At 37.0% G+C, this 24,409-nt stretch overlaps 2 protein-coding genes across 2 annotated transcripts in view; both read left to right on the top strand.

Moving 5' to 3' along the window:
- LOC127865197 (eukaryotic translation initiation factor 4H-like) overlaps positions 1–24,409 on the top strand; it is a 394,459-nt gene that overhangs the window by 246,942 nt on the left and 123,108 nt on the right. The gene's annotated exons all lie outside the window — the stretch shown is intronic.
- LOC127865170 (transmembrane protein 132C-like) overlaps positions 1–24,409 on the top strand; it is a 44,347-nt gene that overhangs the window by 17,814 nt on the left and 2,124 nt on the right. Inside the window, exons 3-8 of the mRNA XM_052405119.1 lie at positions 7,279–7,431; positions 8,582–8,786; positions 14,383–14,526; positions 16,888–17,090; positions 17,341–17,617; positions 17,873–18,064. Of these exons, the coding sequence (XP_052261079.1) occupies positions 7,279–7,431; positions 8,582–8,786; positions 14,383–14,526; positions 16,888–17,090; positions 17,341–17,617; positions 17,873–18,064 (1,174 nt within the window). The remainder of the gene's footprint in view (positions 1–7,278; positions 7,432–8,581; positions 8,787–14,382; positions 14,527–16,887; positions 17,091–17,340; positions 17,618–17,872; positions 18,065–24,409) is intronic.

Below are 24,409 nucleotides of genomic sequence, written 5' to 3'. Positions count from 1 at the left end.
AATCATAGTAAGTTAAATACATCTATTCTATTAAATGTGCTTGTTTATATGCTATTTTTTCCACAACTGCTTCTGATGTGATTACATGTTTCCCCGTAATTCAGGTATTCAGGGAACGTTTTTGCCCTTTTTTGCCTAAACTGCGCGCTAAAATGCCCTTTTTGAAAGTAATGGGCCATGCCCCTTTGCCCTCCTGGGAAAAACGCTAATAGTCCTCTACCAAGTTTGTTCAAATTAAGCCCCTGGGATCAAATTTGACTGTTCCCCAAGGCAGAGCTCCAGATATGGATTTGTGAAATAAGTAACGGTACTGCCACTGACAGAAAGAAAAGGAGTAACGCTTAAAATCAATTAGTACCTGTACTACCATATCCAAAAATACAGGTACATGTAGTACTGTACTACCCGTGTAGGGTTCAAGGATATTGAAGGGTGTATAACTGACTTCTTCACTTTTCTTGACAAGAAAACACAAGCCAACTAGTAAGCTAAGTAAATGAACACTTATTTCACTGTCTCATCCGTTTCTCATCGTGTTTTCTAACGTTTTAAGCCACCAATGCAATCAAATCGTTTAATATCGGGGCGACAATGTCTTTTTCTGTGTTTACAGATTTAATGTCAGGATGGGTAGACGACACCGTATGTAGTCATTATATGAGAACAAAGTGTTGTTTTGAACCGCTTTCGGTTAGGGCTGTCACGATACGCCGTGAGCGTACCGCGGTATATCGTGGTACGGCAACACTGTATCGCGGTACGTACCGCGATATTTTACAGAATATGTAACTGTGAAGAAAACAGCAGAATAACACGTTTTACAAACTTTATTAAACTCAATAATCAGAAAACACTGGTGTCATAGTATGGCAAGAAACTGTAAAAGAAACTGTAATAAACTTGATAGAAGTAGTCATTGTTATTGTTATTCGCGTCTCTTTTAAAATGTCCGCTATGTTGTTTGTAAACAATATTTGTGACTACAATATGTGTAAATCGAACGCTTCAAGGGCATGTTTAAAATGCGGAGTCAGCGGGCCCAGTATTGAAAATCCGTAGCGTTCTGACTTTTCCTCGACTTATTCAGAATCTTAAGATAACATGATTCGGAAGCGCCATGCTTTGAACGATTGATATACTAAAGAAAGAAAATAAGAAATAGAATAAACATCTTTTTTATAATTATGAACTTATTTGCAAAGGAAATCGGTCCCAAATTCCAAAAAGGTACCCATACATCGCCGTATTTTAAACGTGAAAGTTAAACATCTTCAAGTGGAAGCGATGCTTGACCTGGATATTAACGGATTATTTATTAAGCCCTTTTGAATCGCTTCTACAGTTTTCAAAACGATATTTATATCAAAATAATTATGTTATGTATTTGTATCTGTTCTAATATAATAATTTTTTTTTTTAAACGGTGCGGCAACGCCGTACCGCGTTGCGATTTTTTTCACGACATGCACCGCGATATACCGGTGAATCGTGACAGCCCTACTTTCGGTTAAGCCGGCATTCCATTGCGCGCAGACATATTGTTTTTGACGGATTTACAAGTTACAGGAAATCACGCGACAGAATAGACAATAATATATGAACCCAGTCTACAACTTTTCGGTAATTTAAATTAACAAAAAGTGCTGTTAGGTTAGAGACTAACAAATCACGCCGCGCTTACGCAGACATATCGGTACGCAGTCTCCGCCAAACATGGTCGGACCGACGGACATGTCCTGTAAAATTTTGTAAGGTCCGGCCTGTCGGTCTAATTTACAGGACCGATTGTCCGGTAAAAAAAAAGAACGAAATTGTTGATTATTTATGTTTTTACGGCTCTGAAATTTTCCACGGTATAAAAATAGCGAACGCGTCTTTCCGTTCCAACGCTCTACTCTACGGAATTTAGCGATGCACCTGATTGGTCCATTTTTTGCGTCGTTACCATATGACGAATGCTCGTCAGGACGGTCTAAATCCATGACGGCCTAGTCGCTGATTAAGATAATTATAAATCTGATTATTAAATGATACAAATATCAATTTGTATGGACGTAATCGAGATAGATATTAATAATTGTGATCATCTTCATTCGCAATGTCATGATCTTGACTGTCAATGTCCCTGCTTGAAAAAGGCTGGTGATCAATTATCTAGGCCGTCGTCAGTTTAGGCTGTATTGACCAGATTCCTCTCTGACATGCGCACTGAGACTTAGCAACAAGAATCAACAAACGACAATGGATTATTAAAACTTAAAAATCGCCATAAATTCGCTTCTCTTGTTTTGTGAAGACAGCGTGAAAATATTCTGTTTCAATGCACCATGTGGGGGTATACGTCTCGTCTTTTCGTGTTATTTTATTAATATATTTATGTAGTTGGTAGGTCCTGTAAAAAAAGAGGAGGTCCTGTATTTTTTCCCAGTTTACAGGACCTACTGTCCTGTAAAAATTTGACTAGTTTGGCGGAGACTGGGTACGGCAAGATTTTTTCGTAAATGCGTAAAATGGATATTAATGTCGTAATTGTACGTCCAGTTTATAAAAATAAATGCGTAAATCTTCATGAAAAAGGCGTATTTACGGCTGTACGGCCCTTATCTGGAGCTCTGCCCAGGGGTCACAAAATTGAACATATGCTTATATTGGGCCCATTTTGTGCAAACTTTAAAAATCTTCTTGTCCATAACTATTGGGCCTATTTCTACCAAATTCGGTATGTAGTGACATCTAATAGGTCTCTTCTTAGTTTGTTCAAATTATGCCCCTGGGGACATATTGATTTTCAGGTCACTAGGTCAAAGGTCAAGGTCACGGTGACCCGAAATAGTAAAATGGTTTCTGGATGATAACTCAAGAAGGCTTATGCCTAGGATCATGAAACTTCATAGGTACATTGATCATGACTCGCAGATGACCCCTATTGATTTTTAGGTCACTAGGTCAAAGGTCAAGGTCAGAGTGACCCGAAATAGTAAAATGGTTTCCGGATGATAAATCAAGAACGCTTATGCCTAGGATCATGAAACTTCATAGGTACATTAATCATGACTCGCAGATGACCCCTATTGATTTTAAGGTCACTAGGTCAAAGGTCAAGGTCACAGTGTAGGGCCCTTAATCTGTCAAATCCACGGCCGAAATTCGGCCGCATTCCCCCCCCTGAAAAGTATACTTTTTTCCCCTTTTGGGGGGAAAATTTCCCCTAAAAAAAAAAAATAATAATTTTTTTATAATTTTTTTTTTTTTTATAGATAGATGTCTCATGATTATTATATCTCAATTCTATTTTAATTTAATCTTGTCAAACATACTAAATTATGAAATAAACAATGAATATAGTGCAAACATGTACAAATGTAATAATTAGATAGTAAGTAAAAAATCCCCCAAAAAGGGAAACGCCGCGAAAATTTCCCCTGCTATGGGTAGCAACCCGCTTCCCCTAAAATGGATTGAGGGCCCTGCGGTGACTCAACTAAGAAAAATGGTTTCCGGATGATAACTCAAGAAGGCTTACGCCTAGCATCATGAAACTTAATAGGTACATTGATCATGACTCGCAGATGACCCCTAGTGAAGTTCAGGTCACTAGGTCAAAGGTCAAGGTCACGGTGACTTTACACAGTAAAATGGTTTCTGGATGATAACTCAAGAAAGTTAATACGCCTAGCAGGGCCCTCAATCTATTAAATCTGCCGCCGAAATTCGGCGGCAGTCCCCCACCTGAAAAGTATACTTTTTTCCCCTTTTGGGGGGAAAAATGCCCCCTAAAAAAAAAACAAGAACAAGAATACAACTGTGAATATTAAATGCAACTATCAACTCAATAGTTACCACCTTCTTTTAGTAATCAATGGAATAACCTAACTACAAAGAGAAAATAAATGCATTAGCGAGCAGAGAATTGACTTGTTCCGACAATTAAAACCATTCCTTATGCATTCGTTGAACGTGTTTACTTGAGTAAGTTATGCCTTTAGACAGGAAGCGGCTTTTCTTTGATTACGTCAAACTGTCAATTCACACAGATTTGCGAGATGTTTAAGGTCTTTGGTCATTTTTTTACATGTTCAGTAAAGAAAATCACCTGCTAAAAGGAAAACTTTGGATTAAATTATCAAAATAAAAACAATGTTGCAAACTGTGTTTATATTAATTGGTAAGTAATAGTTTAAAGACGACGTTTTGTGTGTCGTAAATCAACAAGTTTTCTATATAACAACAACTACTTCTACAACCACGTCGTGATCGATCTCTCTTGGTTGTTTTTTTTTAATTGTAAATATTATACTACATGTACATGTATGTACTTGTAATAAATGTAATTTTATTATAAAATCAGGAAGTCAAACAAAATTAAATTGATCGTTATCTCGTAAAACGCAGAGTTTCCCCCGCGTTGCCAACGCCGAGGGCCGCCGCGTCGGCTTATCAGTTTTGCCGATCGTAAACCGCCGGGTCCAAAATCATGCAAATGCTGCGTCTCGCGGGATTTTCTTAATCTCCCTCCAGGTCAATCCCCGCGGAGTATGGAGGAAATTGGGGAAAACGCGTGGAGTGTACTGTAGTGTGAGGGCGCTGCCTAGGATCATGAAACTTCATAGGTACATTGATCATGACTCGCAGATGACCCTATTTATTTTTAGGTCACTAGGTCAAAGGTCAAGGTCACAGTGCCAAATAAGGTATTCACACAATGGCTGCCACTACAACTGACAGCCCGTATTGGGGGCATGCATGTTTTACAAACAGCCCTTGTTATATTTTGAGATGATGCTTTACAAAGAAAGATGCTACTATTGTATTTGCTATAAATGTGTGAAAGGCTCTTAAGAAGGAACCAGAGATTATTAACCCTTTGCCAAACGCTAACAGGATTTTACAGGTTTGTAGCTGACGACTTTATAAATAATTGTGATAAAAGGAGAAATTGCTCAAGATGAGCAATTTCTCCTTTTATCACAATTATTTCTACCCTACCTGATCATTTCCTTCAGATTCCATTACAATTTAATTGTCGACTGCAACCTCTTTCAAATTGGGAAAGTCCAAAATGTGTCGTTTGGTAAAGGGTTAAGGCATTTTGATTCATATGGGTCTTGTGAATCTGTTTCAAATCAAATGCATGGATTTGATCTTCTGCATCTAAAAATATGTGAAATAGAAAAAACGACAATATCTTTTGGAGAGATAATTGTACCTACGTTATAAGCAAAGGACCTGTGCAACAATTCCCGGGCTATTTAGTGTTTTTAGTTAACACGGTAGTAACTTTTTCCATATATAAAAATGCTCACCCTTCCAACTTTAAGCGCCCAGTGGGACGAGGGATAGAAAGAGAAAGTCACATGCTTGAGTACATTTCAACCCATGCGCATTGCACGTTTTTTTCGCATAAAAAAACAGTGGAGCGATACAGGGCCATCATGGCCCTCTTGTGTTATTTATAGTAACAGTTACAGTGACATGTACATAGTTTAAATAACTGCCTAAAATTTGCAATTGGAAGGTTTCCCCACAAAAGGATTTTTTTAACAAGTTTATGCAAATATTGTGATTCCCATTTGTTGTGATTGATCAGTCATGTGGTGTCAACATTTTCCTTGATAACACTCTAGAGGCCACATTTATTTCCAATCTTCATGAAACCTGGTCAGAATAATTGTCCCTATGGAGACCTTGCCAAGTTTAAAACTGGGTCACATGAAGTCAAAAACTAGGTCAAAAGGTCTTATTAAAGAAAAAGCTTGTAAACTCAATGGGCTCTGGAAAAACCTTAGGTTTTTTTTTACAAGGCGCCTGGTCGAGTTTATAATTGGTGTATCCTTTTCTATTGCAAAGAAAAAATCACGAAGGAATGGAAGATTTTTCACCAAAAAATAGAAAATTCGGTCGGAAAACAGAATAAACTGGATGAACAGTACACATTTCAACAAAATAAAACTACTTAGAAATATTGCAAGAAATTGTTTGATATTCCAGCATGTTGAGTAATCACTGTGCTTCAAATACTGAAATTTTGATAGTATTCAATGAAATATAAACGAAGATAGAGCATGTTTTTATAGGTGGTATTCATGAAGTTTCGGATACCCGATATAGGGCACTTCGATAACAGAGACTTTCAACAAATTTGGCACTCTGATAACCGAGTTTTATCTTCTACCTGAAATGCATTTATGTATATTATGGCTATTTTTACCAAACAGTTTAAAGTACGAATCAATTTGCCTTATCAAGCCAGACACATTGGGAATCTATGCATAACGTAATAACATACACATGTAAAATATAATCAATGGCGTTGTTCGTTTTCAAAAATCTTATTACTATTAATTTATATAATTAATACTATAAGTGCAAATTTTAAATAAGATTCAAATGCTTCTTTCTGAAGTAATATATTTCAAGTGACGACCGAAAATAATTGTCTAAATAATCAACTTGTTTTAAATTGAGATTAAGACAATTGAAAATACAACGGATCATTTGGATCAACACGACAATTGAAGTTATAGCAGGACTCTCGATAAGGGGAGTAAGGGGTCTTAAAGCGGTCAATACACCTAATAAAATCCTTCATGTAGACGATAGTAATTAGTAGCCACAACATTTAAAAGAGATTGGAAAACTCCATTTATATTGAGCTCTACTTATAGGAATTAAGCACTTACCTTTACACTTCCCTTTCCCTTTTATTATCATATTCCAAAGGGATAAGAACATGTTTCGGTAATTCGTTTTCTAATTAACGTCAGTACATACATTTTTATTTACTGCCTGCTTGCTATAACAGTATTCCACAGCGAATTCTGCATTTCTGATTCATTAAATAGAGTGTGTTATATCTGGTAAAAAGTGTCGAGTTGTCTGGAATCGAAGTGCCATTGTCTTTGAGATGATCGGTAAAAGAAGTGTCCCTGAAAATTTGGCATACGACTCTTAAAACATTTGAATTTCCTCAAATACGTTAGTTAACTAAAATTTAACTTATTGTAACATTAATGGACATATTGATCTTTTATTTTGATTCGTTGGCACGTTCTTGATTTATTTTTCTTGCTCCGCAATACGAAGTACTATACCATTAATCGACCAAACAATGTTACGTGTCTGAAAACCAAATGAAAAGAACATAAATGCAAAAAAGCTGAAGAACTCAACTCTCGCACGTGGCTTTTGTTGTTATCTGGTATCGAAGTGCCATCTGTTATCAAAGTATCCGCATACCCTGCGTGATACATGTAAATGTTGAAAGTTGTATTATTGCAGAGCAAGAGTGAGACAGGGTCTGCATATCACTGGTGCCCGCCTGACAGACAGTTCAAACCAATGGAATATACATGTGGATATCAAAGAACATCAGAAAACTGGAACCGTCACTGTGTATGTCAGAGACAGCAAACTCTACAAGAAATTAAAAGAGTAAGTTCTTTACAGTACACATTTTTCTTGAACATGTTTTTTAATGTTGGCTCAGTAAGGAAAAACACTCATAATCCTTATGTTTCAGTAAACCAACCAAATTTCCCTCCTATCACTTTGTCTATGATAATGCAGTCAAGGTCAAGTTTGGTGACTGGTAGGTTTGATGTGTCAGGGCCCTCAATCTGTCAAATCCACGGCCGAAATTCGGCCGCATTCCCCCCCCCCCCCCCCTGAAAAGTATACTTTTTTCCCCTTTTTTGGGGAAAAATTCCCCCTAAAAAAAAAACATTTTTTTTTTTTTTTTATATAGATAGATGTCTCATGATTATTATATCTCAATTCTATTTTAATTTAATCATGTCAAACATACTAAATTATGAAATAAGCAATGAATATAGTGCAAACATGTACAAATGTAATAATTAGATAGTAAGTAAAAAATCCCCCCAAAAGGGAAAACGTCGCGAAAATTCCCCCTGCTATGGGTAGCGACCCGCTTCCCCTAAAATGGATTGAGGGCCCTGTGTGTATGGTAAGGTCCATAGAAAAATCTGGATTTACGTGTACCAAGTGATAACAAAATGTTAACATACTGTTGCCCTTTCCCACCCTGCTCCTTTATAGCACCCACATACCCTGATCCTTTATAACAGACACCTTTATTTATTGTGATCCTAGATTTTTCACTAGGCAGGCTGTCAGAAGCAAGCTGATACGTTCTAAGCATGTACTGGAGAGTCAATCTCTATCTCCTCACAGTGCTATAGCTAGGCCTAAATGGAAGGGCGCCGCGCCCTGCCCTCCCGAAGACCTGCCCTGCCCTTCTGATGCCTCGCCCTGCCCTTTTATTATGAAAAAAATATATATATTTAAGACAATTTATAAATCTCTTATTTCATTGTAATCAATTTATTCCTGATTGCAGACATTTTATTTGCATGGTTTAAAAATGATTCTTTCAATTATTAATAACATAGCAATAAATATGCAACAAGGAGAATTCCAGATACGACCACGCACTCAAAAGTGCCCTTTTGACAAAATTCTGCGTGTTGAAAGTGCCCATTTGACAAAATAGCCCCCCTGCCCTTTTTAAATCATTTCTGGAGCACTGTCCTCATCTACCTACCCTGCCTATATGTTTCAGTGTACAGGAGGTATTTCGCTGGCAGATGGAGGTTGCCGAGGACACATATGACTCCAAGGACCTGGGCCGGGTGATCTGGTCCATCGAGTACCAGCAGGACAGGGCTGCCCACGAACACTTCCCCCTAACCACTGGCGACTCCAAGGTCGTCTCACAGATCAACATCCGCAGCAAGGACCAGCAGAGGCTCGTGCCTGTTCTCAAGGTACTCTAATCACATATCAAGCCTGCACATCACCCAGCTGACACAATAATGCTACTTTGTTGATGCTAAAAGAACAATGATTTTGTTTGATGTAAACTGTTGGGGTATTTCTGCCACCTAATTTGGTGGTGACGCCAACTTGACATAACATTGGAACTTTACCATATCGCTCTTATGGTCAACTTTGACAATGGATATACAACGTAGTGTTATTTTGTAATAGTTTTTCATTAAGTTATATTTAAAGCAAGTGGTACAATTGTTTTTTAACCAGGTTTTCCGAAGGAAAAAACTGGTTATTAGATTGGCGAATGCGGGCGGGCTTGTCCGGGCCATAACTATGTCGTTCATTGTCAGATTTTAAAATCATTTGGCACATTTGTTCACCATCATTGGACGGTGTGTCGCGCGAAATAATTACGTCGATATCTCCAAGATCAAGGTCACACTTTGAGTTCAAAGGTTAAAAATGGCCATAAATGAGCTTGTCCTGGCCATAACTATGTCATTCATTGTGAGATTTTAAAATCATTTGGCACATTTGTTCACCATCATGGGACGGTGTGTCGCACGAAAGAATCACGTCAATATCTCCAATGTCAAGGTCGCCACGACTAAAAATAGATGTTTTTTTAAAACAGACTTACAAAGGGGGTTAATTTTGTTTGTTCATTTCAAAAGTTCAGTTTGAGTTTTCTCCCTTTATCAGATTTTTTTCACAATGAAAACCTGGTTTTGTGACAATTTTGTCCCTTGTTTGCTTCTATGTATGCTTTCAGGGGAAGGAACATGTGGACAAAAGTTTTAAATGCACATAAATTCCATGAATTTAAATCTAGGTTTGCACTAAGAGAAAAAAGTAGTATTAAATTTTCAATCAAACCACATTTAAAGAAAATCTTTTTTCCTCTTAAATTAAATGCTTCATTTCATTTATTTTCATTATATTTGATCTCCAACCAGGAATTGTAATCTCCAAATAAGGTTTTGGCGATCGGTAACGCTAACATAGATTAAAATGCTTTTTATATTTTCTGATATTGCCCGACTAGTTCTAAATGTATTAATATTACTAGAAACATGGATCATTTTTATGCCTTTAGTAGTTAACAAATAAGGATTAATTATGCTCCCCCAAAATTTTTGGGAGGAGCATATAGTCGCCACTTCGTCTGTCTGTGTGTGTGTCCGTCCGTGCACAATTTTTGTCCGGGCTATTTCTCAGCAATTAATGACCGTAATTCAATTAAACTTTATGGGAAGCTTCACTACCAAGAGGAGATGTGCATATTATCAGCCAGTTCTGGTGGGATGATTTTTCGCAGAGTTATGGCCATTTGAAATTTTCTATAAACTGTACATATAGTGCAATTCTTGTCCCCCCAACTACTGATTGGAATTCAATGAAGCTTTATGGAAGCTTAACTACCTTGAGGAGGTGCGCATGTTATTTGTGGGTTCTGGTTAGATGATTTATTTAGATAGTTATGGCCCTTTGAAATTTTTAAGTTGCTAAACCATCCATCGTATTATTTTGTCCAAAGTTATGCCCCTCAAGACGCTTCCTTTTATCTGAATATATAGTGCAATATTGTGACCAAAAAAAACTTTGGGGAGCATCACCCGTCTCCAACGGTTTCTTGTTTCAAAATGCTGTTATTTTGTATACGCATGCAGAGATCATACCCGACAGGTGGGGTTTCCTGCTTGTAGCCCGGCTTCCCCCTACAACATAAGACTACACCAAAATTGAAAATCATTTAGTAACAGTAAAATAGCTGGAAATTGCAGCTATAATTGAAATTCGCCCCAACTTTAGTTAGTCTACAAAGTTAATTACATGTAGGTAGGGGGACGGGTTAACTCCAGGTCGGCACATAATGTAGCCTCTGGAGGGACCTGATAAATCTCAAAATACACGCACACACAAACATTACCGTAATAACTCTATGTTTTCGGACACTTAAAAATAATAAAAAAAATTTGTGTCCGAAAACTTAGATACGAAAAATATTAACAAAATACAGGTGTCCGAAAACTTAGAGTCGAAAATGAAAGTGTCCGAAAATAGCGTCAATTGTATCAACGACTACCGGTAATAACACGCGCTTGTAAAATACCATGCCGTATAGTATAAATTACAGTTATACACCTTTGCACTGCATTTTAAATAATTGTAAATGCTTAATTTATTTGACAGAAAGTTACTTCAAGGTTGTACTTTGACCAACGAGTTCAAAAATGAGCATGTGATGTACCGATACACGCTTGTATGAACCTGTAATCAGGGGTGTGATTTTTCCGCGGATTTCCGCGGATCGAGTTTTCTGGGGTCATTTCCGTGATTCACGTAAATTCGAAGAAAAAAATGGGTGAAAGTACAACCAAATCCACGGATGTATTTCATAAGCGGCCCGAAAAATCTGCGGCCTGCGAAACATCTCCGCATATTACACTTGTATTCTGTCTTAGCATTTTTTTAAACGAGCGATGTCATTGGCTATATTTTCCCAATCTTCCAATTAAAATCCATCTTTTTAAATGTATTTCATTTTTTTATTTGCTGACTTCATTGCAAATGGTGCCTTTGTGAAGCATTAATGCAGATGAACGAACGAATCTCACAAAATCTCGGAGATTTAACAATTATTGAAAAACAAATTTAAATGGAAAAGGGAAGAAACAACAGTGGATATAAATCAGAAAGCGATACCACATTCTAAATGGGTACAGAAGATCGACTGTCTTGGTAAGGCTGAAGTCATATTCTATTCATGTGAAAAAATCTTGAACTACGTAAAATGTGGTAAATTGTCGTTAGTTGAACACTGTAACATTGCTTACCTTATGTAGAATTTAAAGGCATTGAGCTCAAACGAAAGATTGCTGTCATCGTTCACAGGTATTGGAACACTCATTGATTTTGATCACAAATAATACTGGTAACTTTGCATAACATGTGATTTTAAAAATATTTTCATAAAAAATCGTGTTGATAAGTTAAAGATGGTGTTAATTTAAATGTCTGTTTTAATTAACGCAATAAAAAAAAGCAAACTATGAATTCTTTGTTTGTTCCTTCCAATAGTTGTTGTGTAACACCATCCATTGTTCGTAAAACTTGTAATAGGGTGCATCACAATTTGAAACATTTAGTATTTGTCACAGTTATTTTACTGAGAAGGGGTAGTACCATTGCCAGGGCTCGAATTAAGCACTCGCAAACAGGCCATTTGCGAGTACATTTTAAAAAACACGTCTAAAATGCGAGTGCAACATTTAGATACTCGCCATTTTTTGCGAGTTGGGGAAAAAACAAACAAGGTGCTTAAAGATCTTGGATTAAATACAAGATTTGTTCGCCGATCGAAAGTCTTCCGACCAAGTACGAAAATAATTAAACCCCGTCTAGTTTCGATCTAAAAATAGATCTGAAAATTGGAATTACCCTAATTTGCATAATGTATTTCAGCGGTTACTTCCGTTCTAGCAGAAATAATTTTACGAAATATTTTTTAAAATATATTTACGCTCTGCACTGTATCTTTCTGCCGATATAGTTAGTAAAGAACATTGAAAATTATATTATTGCAATTGAAAGTATGTTATTCCCTTCTTAAGTGAAAATTGGCGATAGTTATTCAGTATGAAGTTTTTTTTAAAACGAAGCTCATTTCGTTAATTCCTCATTCTTATAAATAGACGGAACACGTTTAGCAGACGATTTAAAAACTCAAAAATGTCGTCTACTAAAAAAATAACTAGCTTTTTTGTGGCGAATTCCTCCGTCTCCTCTGTGGAAGACAAAAAAGCCGAGGCCGAACCAGATAAAAAGAAATGCCAAAACAGTTAAGAAATGGGAAGACGAGCTAAAAATAACTTTGAACACGGAGAGAGACCAAGACGGCAATGTGTGTAAGATGTTCTGCGATTCATCTGATTGGTCTCTACCCCCTCAGCAATGCTGAGTGTGAAAGATGCTTTTCTGTTATGAAAAGGATAAAAAGTGATTGGCGATGTTCACTAAGCACTGAAAGGATGGACCAATTAATGCGAATCTCTATCAGAGATAATGAGGGGTTCCAGCCACGCAGAGCTGTGAATAGGTGGTGGATCAGTGGCAACAGTAGCAAAAGGCCAGATGTCGCCCCATATGGACCGAGGCATTAACTTTGGATGATATAACTGATATAAAAAAAAATACTCTTTACACTCAATTGTGTTACAATGTTGCTTTGAAGTTTTTAGTTAAAATAAACATAGGTCCATCCTTTCAGTGCTTAGTGAACATCGCCAATCACTTTTTATCAACCAAAGGATGCATTATTATGAAAACTTGTATTGCGAGTTGGAAATAAAAAATGCGAGTTGAAATATTAACAACTAGCAATTTTTTGCGAGTTGAAAAAAAAAAGTAATTCAAGCCCTGATTGCGCTAGATAATTGAACTGTTAATTGGCACTACCCCTGGTAATTGTCATAACGCTTATGCTATCGGGCAAAACCATTGTTTAATACCGGTTTACAAGGTTATTTACCCAATAAAGCAAATGTAATGGTCCATTGCCCTCAGGCATGCCCCCGCAATGTTTTATGATGTTAATCTGGTTGTAAAACCCCATGATCAAAGTGTCATAAGATATCGAAAACAGGTTCGAAATTTGGTAAAAAGCGCTGTAAAATATACTGTCCGAAAACTTAGAGACATAAATAACGGACGAAAACTCGTGTGTCCGAAAATAAAGAGTCACAAAAAATAATTATTTTTGCTAAAAAAGGGGGTGTCCGAAAACTTAGAGTGTCCGAAAACATAGAGTATTTACGGTAATCACTATCAGCAGCATCCTGTCTACCAAGGTCCCCCACCCTTTCACCCTGTCCTCTTATACATGTACCTACATGTACACCTACATACGCTTGTTATGATTTCATCAGTTAATTAAAGGGAAATTTGTATTTGAAGTTTCAATAAACCATTCAGAACTGTTGCAAGTATCCATTATGTTTTGGTAATAATGATGCGTACAGCATAGTCATATTCAACGCATACTGTAGAATAACAATCAAAGAAATCCACATTATATTTTGATTTATTCCGACATGTTGCATGAAACACAATAAGACAATTATTTATTTACCAATCTGTGTTGCCAACACGATCTTATACATGTACAGTTCAATGGAAAACTCCTCATATGATACTCCTCTTCCATTTTTTCATCAATGTGTATAACTTAATTTGCGAGATACATGTATTTCCTATTCCAGCCCTATTATGCTGGTTTGTTATTAAGAGAATTAACATATGTTGCATTTATGTCACTTCCAGTTTGAATGAAAACGGCATGTAAAAAACGGCAATTTGTTGTATTAAAATAGTTCTCGCTAATAACACTGTTATTGAATCCGTGTGAGTTGCAAAAATGATTTTATATGCATTAAATAAATGAAGGGTTTTAACAGATTTTCAAAAGAACTGCATTTCTCTTTTTAATGCGGGGCGCAATAAAAAAAGTATACATTTTTCCAAAATGGGACTTTAACAATTTTATGAAGGTTTCCTAAAAAAGAAAAATGTTTGTCTAATTCGTTGCAGGTGTGGGAGATCCTCAATGTGGCAGTGTTGACAGGCACCAGTCAGCAATACCCACTGAAGATCTACGCTGTCAACTCATTAGACAGGCTGCAGGATGTCACGGCACAAACCAAATGTCACTCCGTAGAAGTTGACGTACTAAAGGTACTCTCAAGTCAACTACAAAATATGTCATGAAAGAAACATGTCATAAAATGGAAGCAGAGTTGTTAAGTTTTGTTTTAGTCTTATTAGTTAGTTGGATGCTGAGCTAAATTATCACATTTTGTAAAAAAAAAATGTGAGAGAAATTGGCCAATTAAATTAATATTAATTATTCCATTAAAAAATAATTGTGTGTTTGTTATACATATTTTATTTTATGCTGTCCTGTGGTTTATGGGGTAACATTGTGGTGATTTAAAAATTGTAATTGGCTGTTTTAAACCAATATTTATGCCCCTCTTTGAAGAAGAGGGGGTGTATTGTTTTGCACATGTCGGTCCGTCCGTCTGTATGTCCGACCGTCCACCAGATGGTTTCCGGATGATAACTCATGAACGCTTAGGCCTAGGATCATGAAACTTCATAGGTAAATTGATCATGACTCGCAGATAACCCTTATGATTTTCAGGTCACTAGGTCAAGGTCACGGTGACCCAAAATAGTAAAATGGTTTCCGAATGATAACTCAAGAACGCTTATGCCTAGGATCATGAAACTTCATAGGTACATTGATCATGACTCGCAGATGACCCCTATTGATTTTCAGGTTAAAGGTCAAGGTCATGGTGACCTGAAATAGTAAAATGGTTCCGGATGATAACTCAAGAACACTTATGCCAAGGATCATGAAACTTTATAGGTCATTGATCATGACCCGCAGATGACCCCTATTGATTTTCAGGTCACTAGGTCAATGGTCAAGGTCACGGTGACCTGAAACAGTAAAATGGTTTCTGGATGATAACTCAAGAACGCTTATGCCTAGGATCATGAAACTTCAAAGGTTTATTGATCATGACTCGCAGATGACCCCTATTGATTTTGAGGTCACTAGGTCAAAGGTCACGGTGACTCAACTTAGAAAAATGGTTTCCAGATGATAACTCAAGAACGCTTACGCCTAGAATTATGAAACTTCATAGGTACATTGATCATGACTCGCAGATGACCCCTATTGACTTTCAGGTCACTAGGTCAAAGGTCACGGTGACTTGACACAGTAAAATGGTTTCCGGATGATAACTCAAGAACGCTTACGCCTAGGATCATGGAACTTCATAGATACATTGATCATGACTCTCAGATGGCCCTTATTGATTTTCAGGTCACTAGGTCAAAGGTCAAGGTCACAGTGCCAAAAAACGTATTCACACAATGGCTGCCACTACAATTGACAGCCCATATGGGAGGCATGCATGTTTTACAAACAGCCCTTGTTTTTATTAAAATTGTGAATGTTTCCCTGTTGAATTTCGTCTTTATTAGCTCACCTGTCACGAAGTGACATGGTGTGCTTATGTGATCGTGTGATGTCTGGCATCCGTTGTGCGTGCGTCCGTCCGTCAACGATTTGTTTGTGTAGACAGAAGAGGTCACAGTTTTCATCCAATCTTTATGAAATTTGGTCAGAATGTTTATCTTGATGAAATCTGGATTGGGATTGTATTTGGGTCATCTGGGGTCAAAAACTAGGTCACTAGGTTAAATCATAGAAAAACCTTGTGTAGGCAATAGAGGTCACAGCTTTCATCAGATCTTTATGAAATATGGTCAGAATGTTTTTCATGTTAAAATCTGGGTTGGTATCGAATTTGGGTCATCTAGGGTCAAAAACTAGGTCACAAGGTCAAAGTTGAAAAAACCTTGTGTAGACAAAAGAGGTCACAGTGTCCATCAGATCTTTATGAAATTTTGTCAGAATGTTTATCTTTATGAAATCTGGATTGGGATTGTATTTAGGTCATCTTGAGTCAGAAACTAGGTCACTAGGTCAAATCATAGAAAAACTTTTTGTAGACAATAGAGGTCATAGTTTTCATCTGATCTTAATGAAATATTGTCAGAATGTCTATCTTGATAATATCTGATTTGGGATTGTATATGGGTCATCTGGGGTCATAAATTAGGTCACCATGCCAATTCTAGTAAAACCTTGTGTAGATGAAAGAGGTCACAGTTTTCATCACATCTTAATGAAATTTTGTCAGAATGTATTAATTGATGAAATCTGGCTTGGGATTGTATATGGTCATCTGAGGTCATAAAGTAGGTCATCTGGTCGAATCATAGTAAAACTCCGTCAGGTGTCAGGTGAGCAATTCAGGTCAATCAATGCCCTTTTTTTTATGTCATTACCTTATTTTTTCTTACCCAATTATCTGATTTTACTGTTTTCTATTGCTTAGAAGGTATAAAAAATATCTAATTTGTTGGTTTTGTTATATAACATTTGGTACAAAAAATCAACTGGATGAATCTTATAAATGGAAATGTCATTTGACCCATTTCTGTCTATCTCAGGTGTCCATGGACTGCAGTTCTGTGTACGTGGATGGTGCAGAAAACCGTGGTTCCCACAATGTGACAATTATTGCCAAGTACGGACAGACCACAGCCTTCTTTGATGTGACAGTCTGGGTCCCAGAGGAGAGGCTAGACATTCAGCTTTCAGACAGGAAACTCAGTCGTGTCAAAAATTGGAAATCGGCCGATAGCAGTCCAAGGTCTGGCATGGTTGATTATTTAAACAATAATTTATTGAATAATGAGTCGTTAATTTAACAGAAATCTATTCAATTTTGACAGAATACATTTTACAAGGTTAGAAATGTTTGAACTTCTTAGCATTATAGTTTTATGTGTTTTAATGTTTTTTACAAATATTGAACCTTTTTTCTTGAAATACATTCTTGTGAAATTGCTGATAAAATGTCTATTTAATACAATAAAATGGTTAACAGTATTTATTTACAGAAAGAGTAAATCGAGTGAGGCTTCCTTGAAGCCCTATGAGTCCAATGGCCAGGCAGGTGTGAGGTGTGAGCTGGTGCACCAGCAGGCTCTGGTCCAGGTGTACACCAGGTTCTATATCCAGACACCCAAGCAGACCGAGTACTTCATGGGCTCTGGGGCATACTTCCAGGTGACCAACCTTGTGAAGGGTCTACTCAGGATGTCAGACCCTGGGGTGGCAGTCCTCACAGCTGATAACATTATCAGGGGCAGGGAGGAAGGACGCACAGAGATACAGGTAACTCTTTTTCTCTGACAATTAGATGTTTATATATGACAGCCTCAAGTGTAAGTAAACAATTTCCAGATAATCATATGCCTTAACTAAAATATTTTATGCAATATAGAAGTTTTGTAATCAATAATATTATTGTATTTTATGGCATCTACTTTTATGATTGATCACATTGTCTAGTGCACACTTGTAGTTCTTATACATCGCAATGGCTCATGTTTTTCTGTTGTATTGAGAGTACAAGCCTTCTTGTTTCAGCTTCAGTCTGCCAAAAATGGTCACTTGTTGGCTGCTACGGAGGTGATAGTGTCACATGACAAGGTGTCTGTGGTGCAGCTGGGTGTGCGGCTGGTGACAGGCATGACCATGTTTGTGGAGCCCAGCTCCCTGCTCCCGGGCGCCCTCACCGCCACAGCTCACATAGACAGCCAGCTCCTCAGTGAACATCATGTGAGTATGCAACCCGGCAACAACAGCAGGATTGGTGGTTGTACAAAATAATAGACTTTGTATAGAAATCATTGTTTTCTCTAAAGATTTAGTACACACGCTTAAGTTTTAAGCATCTGCATTTCTCATTTTCATTAATCTACTTGCACATTAAGTTCATTGATGCTTAAATTCCCTATTTGGTGGCTACAGGTTATATGACTAAAATGTTGAGGAAAAGCCCAGTCTTGTCTCCCAACTGAAAGGGCAAGATTACAATTTGTGCTCACTTAGAGTTCAATTGTGAAATTTGGCCATATAATAGCTTGTAACTTGTGTCATTCATAATGTTTATTTAAAATAACTGAACACTTCTGACCACCACAAGGAGACATTATTTCATATGTTAATTCTGTCTCCCTACCTCTCAGTTAAAGATAACAGGTTAAATAGAACAGATTGTCATGTCTTAAACTTCGTCCTTCATCACGCAATTATCAAATCACTACCACATGGAGACTAAGGTGCTCCCAAAAATATAAAAGTATCAGGATATTGTAATCCAACCCTACATTACATTATGCTGTAAAGCTGTAAACAAATTAGCTGAAAATAACGACATTTATGACTTGCTCAACGCCTTCACAGATTTTACTACAAGCTGTATTGAATATAGAGGCATATGCTGATAGAAGCCATAATTCTATGTTGCATATTGTAATTTTGTGAAAATATTTTTACTTTAACAGTGATATTCTTGTGGATTTTGACAATTTAAACTTTAATGATTCCTGTAAAGTGATACTATTGCATTTACGGTTATAATAAATTATTATTAATTAATTACTTTTGTTAAAAGTATATACGAATAAGACTGCATATTTCTGCTCTTATTGAGCAACTATATGGTTATCAGAAAAGTATCCGCATATCACATTTTTATGCCCTTCTTCGAAAAAGAAGGGGTATATTGTTTTGCTGGCTGTCTGTCGGTAGACCATTAATGTCAGTAGATGTCGGTAGACCAGTTGTTTCCGATCAATAACTCGTCAACAAATTGACCGATTGGCTTGAAACTTCATATGTGCATTGGCCTTCATGACCACTATTGAAATTGGGGTCACTAGGTAAAAGATCACTATCACACTAACTGTGAAAATTGTTTCCGATCAATAACTCTTCACAAATTGACCAATTGGTTTGATACTTCATATGTGCATTGGCCTTGGACACTAGATGACCCCTATTGAAATTGGGGTCACTATGTCAAAGGTCACGGTCACTATCACAATAAGTGTGAAAATCGTTTCCAGTCAATAATTTGTCAACGAATTGACTGATTGGCTTCATACTTCACATGTGCATTGGCCTTAGACAGTAGATGACCCCTATTGAAATTGGGTTCACTAGGTAAAAGGTCAAGGTCACTATCACACTAAATGTGAAAATAGTTTCCGATCAATTTCTTGTCAACAAATTTACTGTTTGAAGGATACTTTCCATGTGCATTGGTCTTGACAGTGGTTGACCCCTAATGAAATTGGAGGCACTAGGTCAAAGGTTAAGGTCACCTTCACACTAAGTGTGAAAATCATTTCCGATCAATAACTCGTAAACAAATTGACCGATTGGCTTGAAACTTAACATGTGCATTAACCTTGGACAGTAGATGACCCCTATTGAAATTGGGATCACTAGGTCAAAGGTCACGGTCAGTATCATACTAAGTGTGAAAATAGTTTCTGATTAATAACTCGTCAACGAATTGACCGATTGGCTTGATACTTGCCATGTGCATTGGCCTTGGACAGTAGATGACCCCTAGTGAAATCGGGGTCACTAGGTCAAGGTCACTGTTACACACTAAGTGTGAAATTATTTCCCATCAATATTAGGGCTGTCACGATACGCCGTGAGCGTACCGCGGTATATCGTGGTACGGCAACACTGTATCGCGGTACGTACCGCGATATTTTACAGAATATGTATCTGTAAAGAAAACAATTTACAAACTTTATTTAACTCAATAATCAGAAAACACTGGTATCATAGTATGACTAGAAACTGTAAAAGAAACTGTAATAAACTTGATAGAAGTAGTCATTGTTATTGTTATTCGCGTCTTTTTCTAAAATGTCCGCCATGTTGTTTACAATAGCTGTGACTACGACCTGTGTAAATCGAACGCTTCAAGGGCATGTTTAAAATGCGGAGTCAGCAGGCCCAGTATTGAAAATCCGTAGCGTTCTGACTCTTCCTCGACGTATTCATAATCTTAAGATAACATGATTTGGAAGTGCCATGCTTTGAACGATCGATATTCTAAAGAAAGAAAATAAGAAATAGAGTAAACATCTTTTGGATATTTATGAACTTATTTGCAAAGGAAATCTAACCCAAATTCCAAAAAAGGTACGGACCCATACATCGCCGTATTTTAAACGTGAAAGTTAAACATCTACCAGTGGAAGCGCTTGCTTGACCTGGATATTAACGGATTATTTATTTAGCCCTTTTGAATCGCTTCTACAGTTTTCAAAACGATATCTGTATCAAAATAATTATGTAATGTATTTATATATGTGCAAATTTAATAATATTAAAAAAACCGGTGCGGCAACGCCGTACCGCGGTGCGATTTTTTTCACGACATGCACCGCGATATACCGGTGAATCGTGACAGCCCTAATCAATATCTCGTCAACTGTTCACCGATTGGCTTGATACTTCACATGTGCATTGGTCTTGGACAGTAAATGACCTCTATTGAAATTGGGGTCACTAGGTCAAGGTCACTGTTACACACTAAGTGTGAAATTATTTCCCATCAATATCTCGTCAACTGTTCACCGATTGGCTTGATACTTCACATGTGCACCGGTCTTGGACAGTAAATGACCTCTATTGAAATTGGGGTTACTAGGTCAAGGTCACTGTCACACTTAGTGTGAAAATAGTTTGCGATCAATAACTCGTCAACGAATTGACCAATTGGCTTGATACTTTACATGTGCATTGGCCTCGGACATTAGATGATCCCCAGGGCTCGAAATTAACTTTTTTTTCTACTTGCAAAACATTGCGAGCAGCTTTAATACCAACTCGCAAAATCAAAAACAGTCTCGCAAATTTTGCAAGAAACATAAAAAAAGTTTGGACATTAATTTAGTACTATTAAACAAAATAAAAAGTACTTAACATACAAATTTTATTTCTGCAATCATACAAAGATATCAGTTCCTTCAGGGTTTTTTTTCCACTTTTTGGGAAGACAGCCCATGGCTTTGGAATTGGGAATTTTATCGGCATTTTCATGAAATTGGGAAAATAAATTCATATAATACTTTGTTAGATGTAATTGAATTAAAATTGAGATAAAATACGCATTAGACACTTCTTTAAAAAAAAAAAAAAAAAAAAAATAATAATTTTTTTTAATGGGAATTTTTTGCCACATTTTGGGAAAAAAGTATACTTTTTGGGATTGGGAACATAGCCGAATTTCGGCTATAAAATCGGGCCAAAAAAAACCTTGTCCTTTGACCATAAGGGTATTGTTTTCAAATATAAGTGTGTCGTGTTCACTCAGAAAACAAAGTTTAAGTGTCAGTTTGGGATATTTTTAATGGGTTTTCAAATATTGAAAAAAATCAGCTATGATATCGTGTTGAGTGTGATGTCACCAAAATACAAATCAACGGTTAACTTTGCTTTATCTTTCGTATTTTTATTTCCGCCTGTAGGCAAAAAGAAACTAATTATGTTTGGTTTCGACGCCATGTCTGTTCAAGTTCAATGAACAAATGTGAATAGTCGACTGTTTCACGTTTTTTGTACCAATACTATCCGCGTATCTGAACTATAAGTATACCAATCTACATACAAGGTGCGCGCTTCCGCATACAGGTATTCAGACGTTCTATAAATTGACCTTCGGTTTAGCGTTCATGACGTCGAGTGCATTTATATTACTAGTTTTTTTCCACTATTTCTTTACTCGCAAAAAAATACTAGTGGCTTAAAACTTAACTCGCAATCAGTATTTTACACTCGCATTTTGCGAGCGTGCGAGTGTTAATTTCGAGCCCTGATCCCTATTGAAATTGGGGTCAAAGGTCAAGGTCATTATCATACTTATTGTGAAAATCATGTCCGATCAATAACTTATCAACCAATTGCTTGATTGGCTTGATACTTCAAATTTCTATTGGCCTTTGGCAGTAGATTACCCCTATTGATATTGGGGTCAAAGGTCAAGATGACTGACACACATTAAGACAACAATCTTCTAATCAACTTGTCAACTGATTCACCAATTGGCTTGATACTTCCCATGTGCATTAGCCTTGGACAGTAGATGACCCCTATTGACATTGGGGTCACTAGGTCAAAGGTCAAGGTCACTGTCACAATAAGTGTGAATATTGTTTCCGATCAATAGCTTATCAACAAATTGGCCAATTGACTTGATACTTCATATGTGCATTGGCCTTGGACAGTAGATGACCTCTATTGTACTTGGGGTCACTAGTTCAAAGCCATGTTTGGAGGGGCATATGTCTCCAACCGTGAAACACTTGAATCAATATAATTATAATTTTTGTACACCTTAATTTGTGTCTATAAATTTTGGACACCTGTAATTTTTAGCTCATCTATTTTTTGAAAAAAAATTATGAGCTATTGTCATCACCTTGGCGTCGGCGTCGGCGTCCGGTTAAGTTTTGCGTTTAGGTCCACTTTTCTCAGAAAGTATCAATGCTATTGCATTCAAACTTGGTACACTTACTTACTATCATGAGGGGACTGGGCAGGCAAAGTTAGATAACTCTGGCGTGCGTTTTGACTGAATTATGTGCCCTTTTTATACTTAGAAAATTGAAAATTTTGGTTAAGTTTTGCGTTTAGGTCCACTTTTTTCAGAAAGTATCAATGCTATTGCATTCAAACTTGGTACACTTACTTACTATCATGAGGGGACTGGGCAGGCAAAGTTAGATAACTCTGGCGTGCATTTTGACAGAATTATGTGCCCTTTTTATACTTAGAAAATTGAAAATTTTGGTTAAGTTTTGTGTTTAGGTCCATTTTATTCCTTAAGTATCAAAGCTATTGCTTTCATACTTGCAACACTTACTAACTATCATAAGGGGACTGTGCAGGCAAAGTAATGTAACTCTGACTGGCATTTTGACAGAATTATGTGCCCTTTTTATACTTAGAAAATTGAAAATTTTGTTAAGTTTTGTGTTTGGGTCCACTTTATTCCTACAGTATCAAAGCTATTGCTTTCATACTTGCAACACTTTTTAACTATCATAAGGCGACTGTGCAGGCAAAGTAATGTAACTCTGACTGGCATTTGGACGGAATTATGGGCCCTTTATACTTAGAAAATAGAAAATTTGGTTAAGTTTTGTGTTTTGGTCCACTTTACCCCTAAATTATCATAGATATTGCTTTCATACTTGGAACACTCGCAAACTATCATAAGGGTACAGTTAAAGGACAAGTTGCATAACTCTGGATGTCATTTTTATGGAATTATGGCCCTTTTTTGACTTAGTAACTTTGAATATATGGTTAAATTTTGTGTTTCGATCCACTTTACTTCTTAAGTATCAAGGCTATTGCTTTCAAACTTCAAATACTTTCATGCTATCATGAGGTTACTGTACCTGGCAAGTTGAATTTTACCTTGACCTTTGACTGACCTTGACTCTTAAGGTCAAATTATTAAATTTTGCTAAAATTGCCATAACTTCTTTATTTATGATTAGATTTGATTGATACTTTGACAAAACTACTCTTACCACAACAGACTCCACCCATAAAATCCCCTGCCCCCCCCCCCCCTTCCCCCCCCCCCCCCCCCCGAATCCCCTCCCCCTATTTTTTTTAAATTTTTTTTTTTAAGATCATCTCACAAATGACCACCACACCCTCACACTATCCCCCCCCCCCAAATTTTTTGTTTGAAACGGTTAAAAAACACAAATATTTATTTTTATTATTTTATGTATATTGGTATGCATGGGTAAATGGACAAGGCCTTTCCATACGCACAAAAAATTTTACCCCTGTGACCTTGACCTTGAACTTAGGGTCCGCGTTTAGGTTTCGAAATCTGTGTTCAGGTTTCGAAAAATGCTCATAACTTCTATGTCCCTTGAGATATAACCTTCATATTTGGTATGCATGTGTATATGGACAAGGCCTTTCCATATGCTCAAAAATTTGACCCCTGTGACCTTGAACTGAGGGTCCGCATTTAGGTTTCAAACTCTGCGTTTAGGTTTCGACAAATGCTCATAACTTTTATGTCGCTTCAGATGTATCCTTCATATTTGGCATGCATGTGTATAT

The sequence above is a fragment of the Dreissena polymorpha genome, chromosome 1 (genome assembly GCF_020536995.1).
Source record: "Dreissena polymorpha isolate Duluth1 chromosome 1, UMN_Dpol_1.0, whole genome shotgun sequence".
Lineage (NCBI taxonomy): Eukaryota > Metazoa > Mollusca > Bivalvia > Myida > Dreissenidae > Dreissena > Dreissena polymorpha.
The sequence above is the reverse complement of the archived record's forward strand: the minus strand, read 5'-3'. Positions and strand labels throughout refer to the sequence as shown.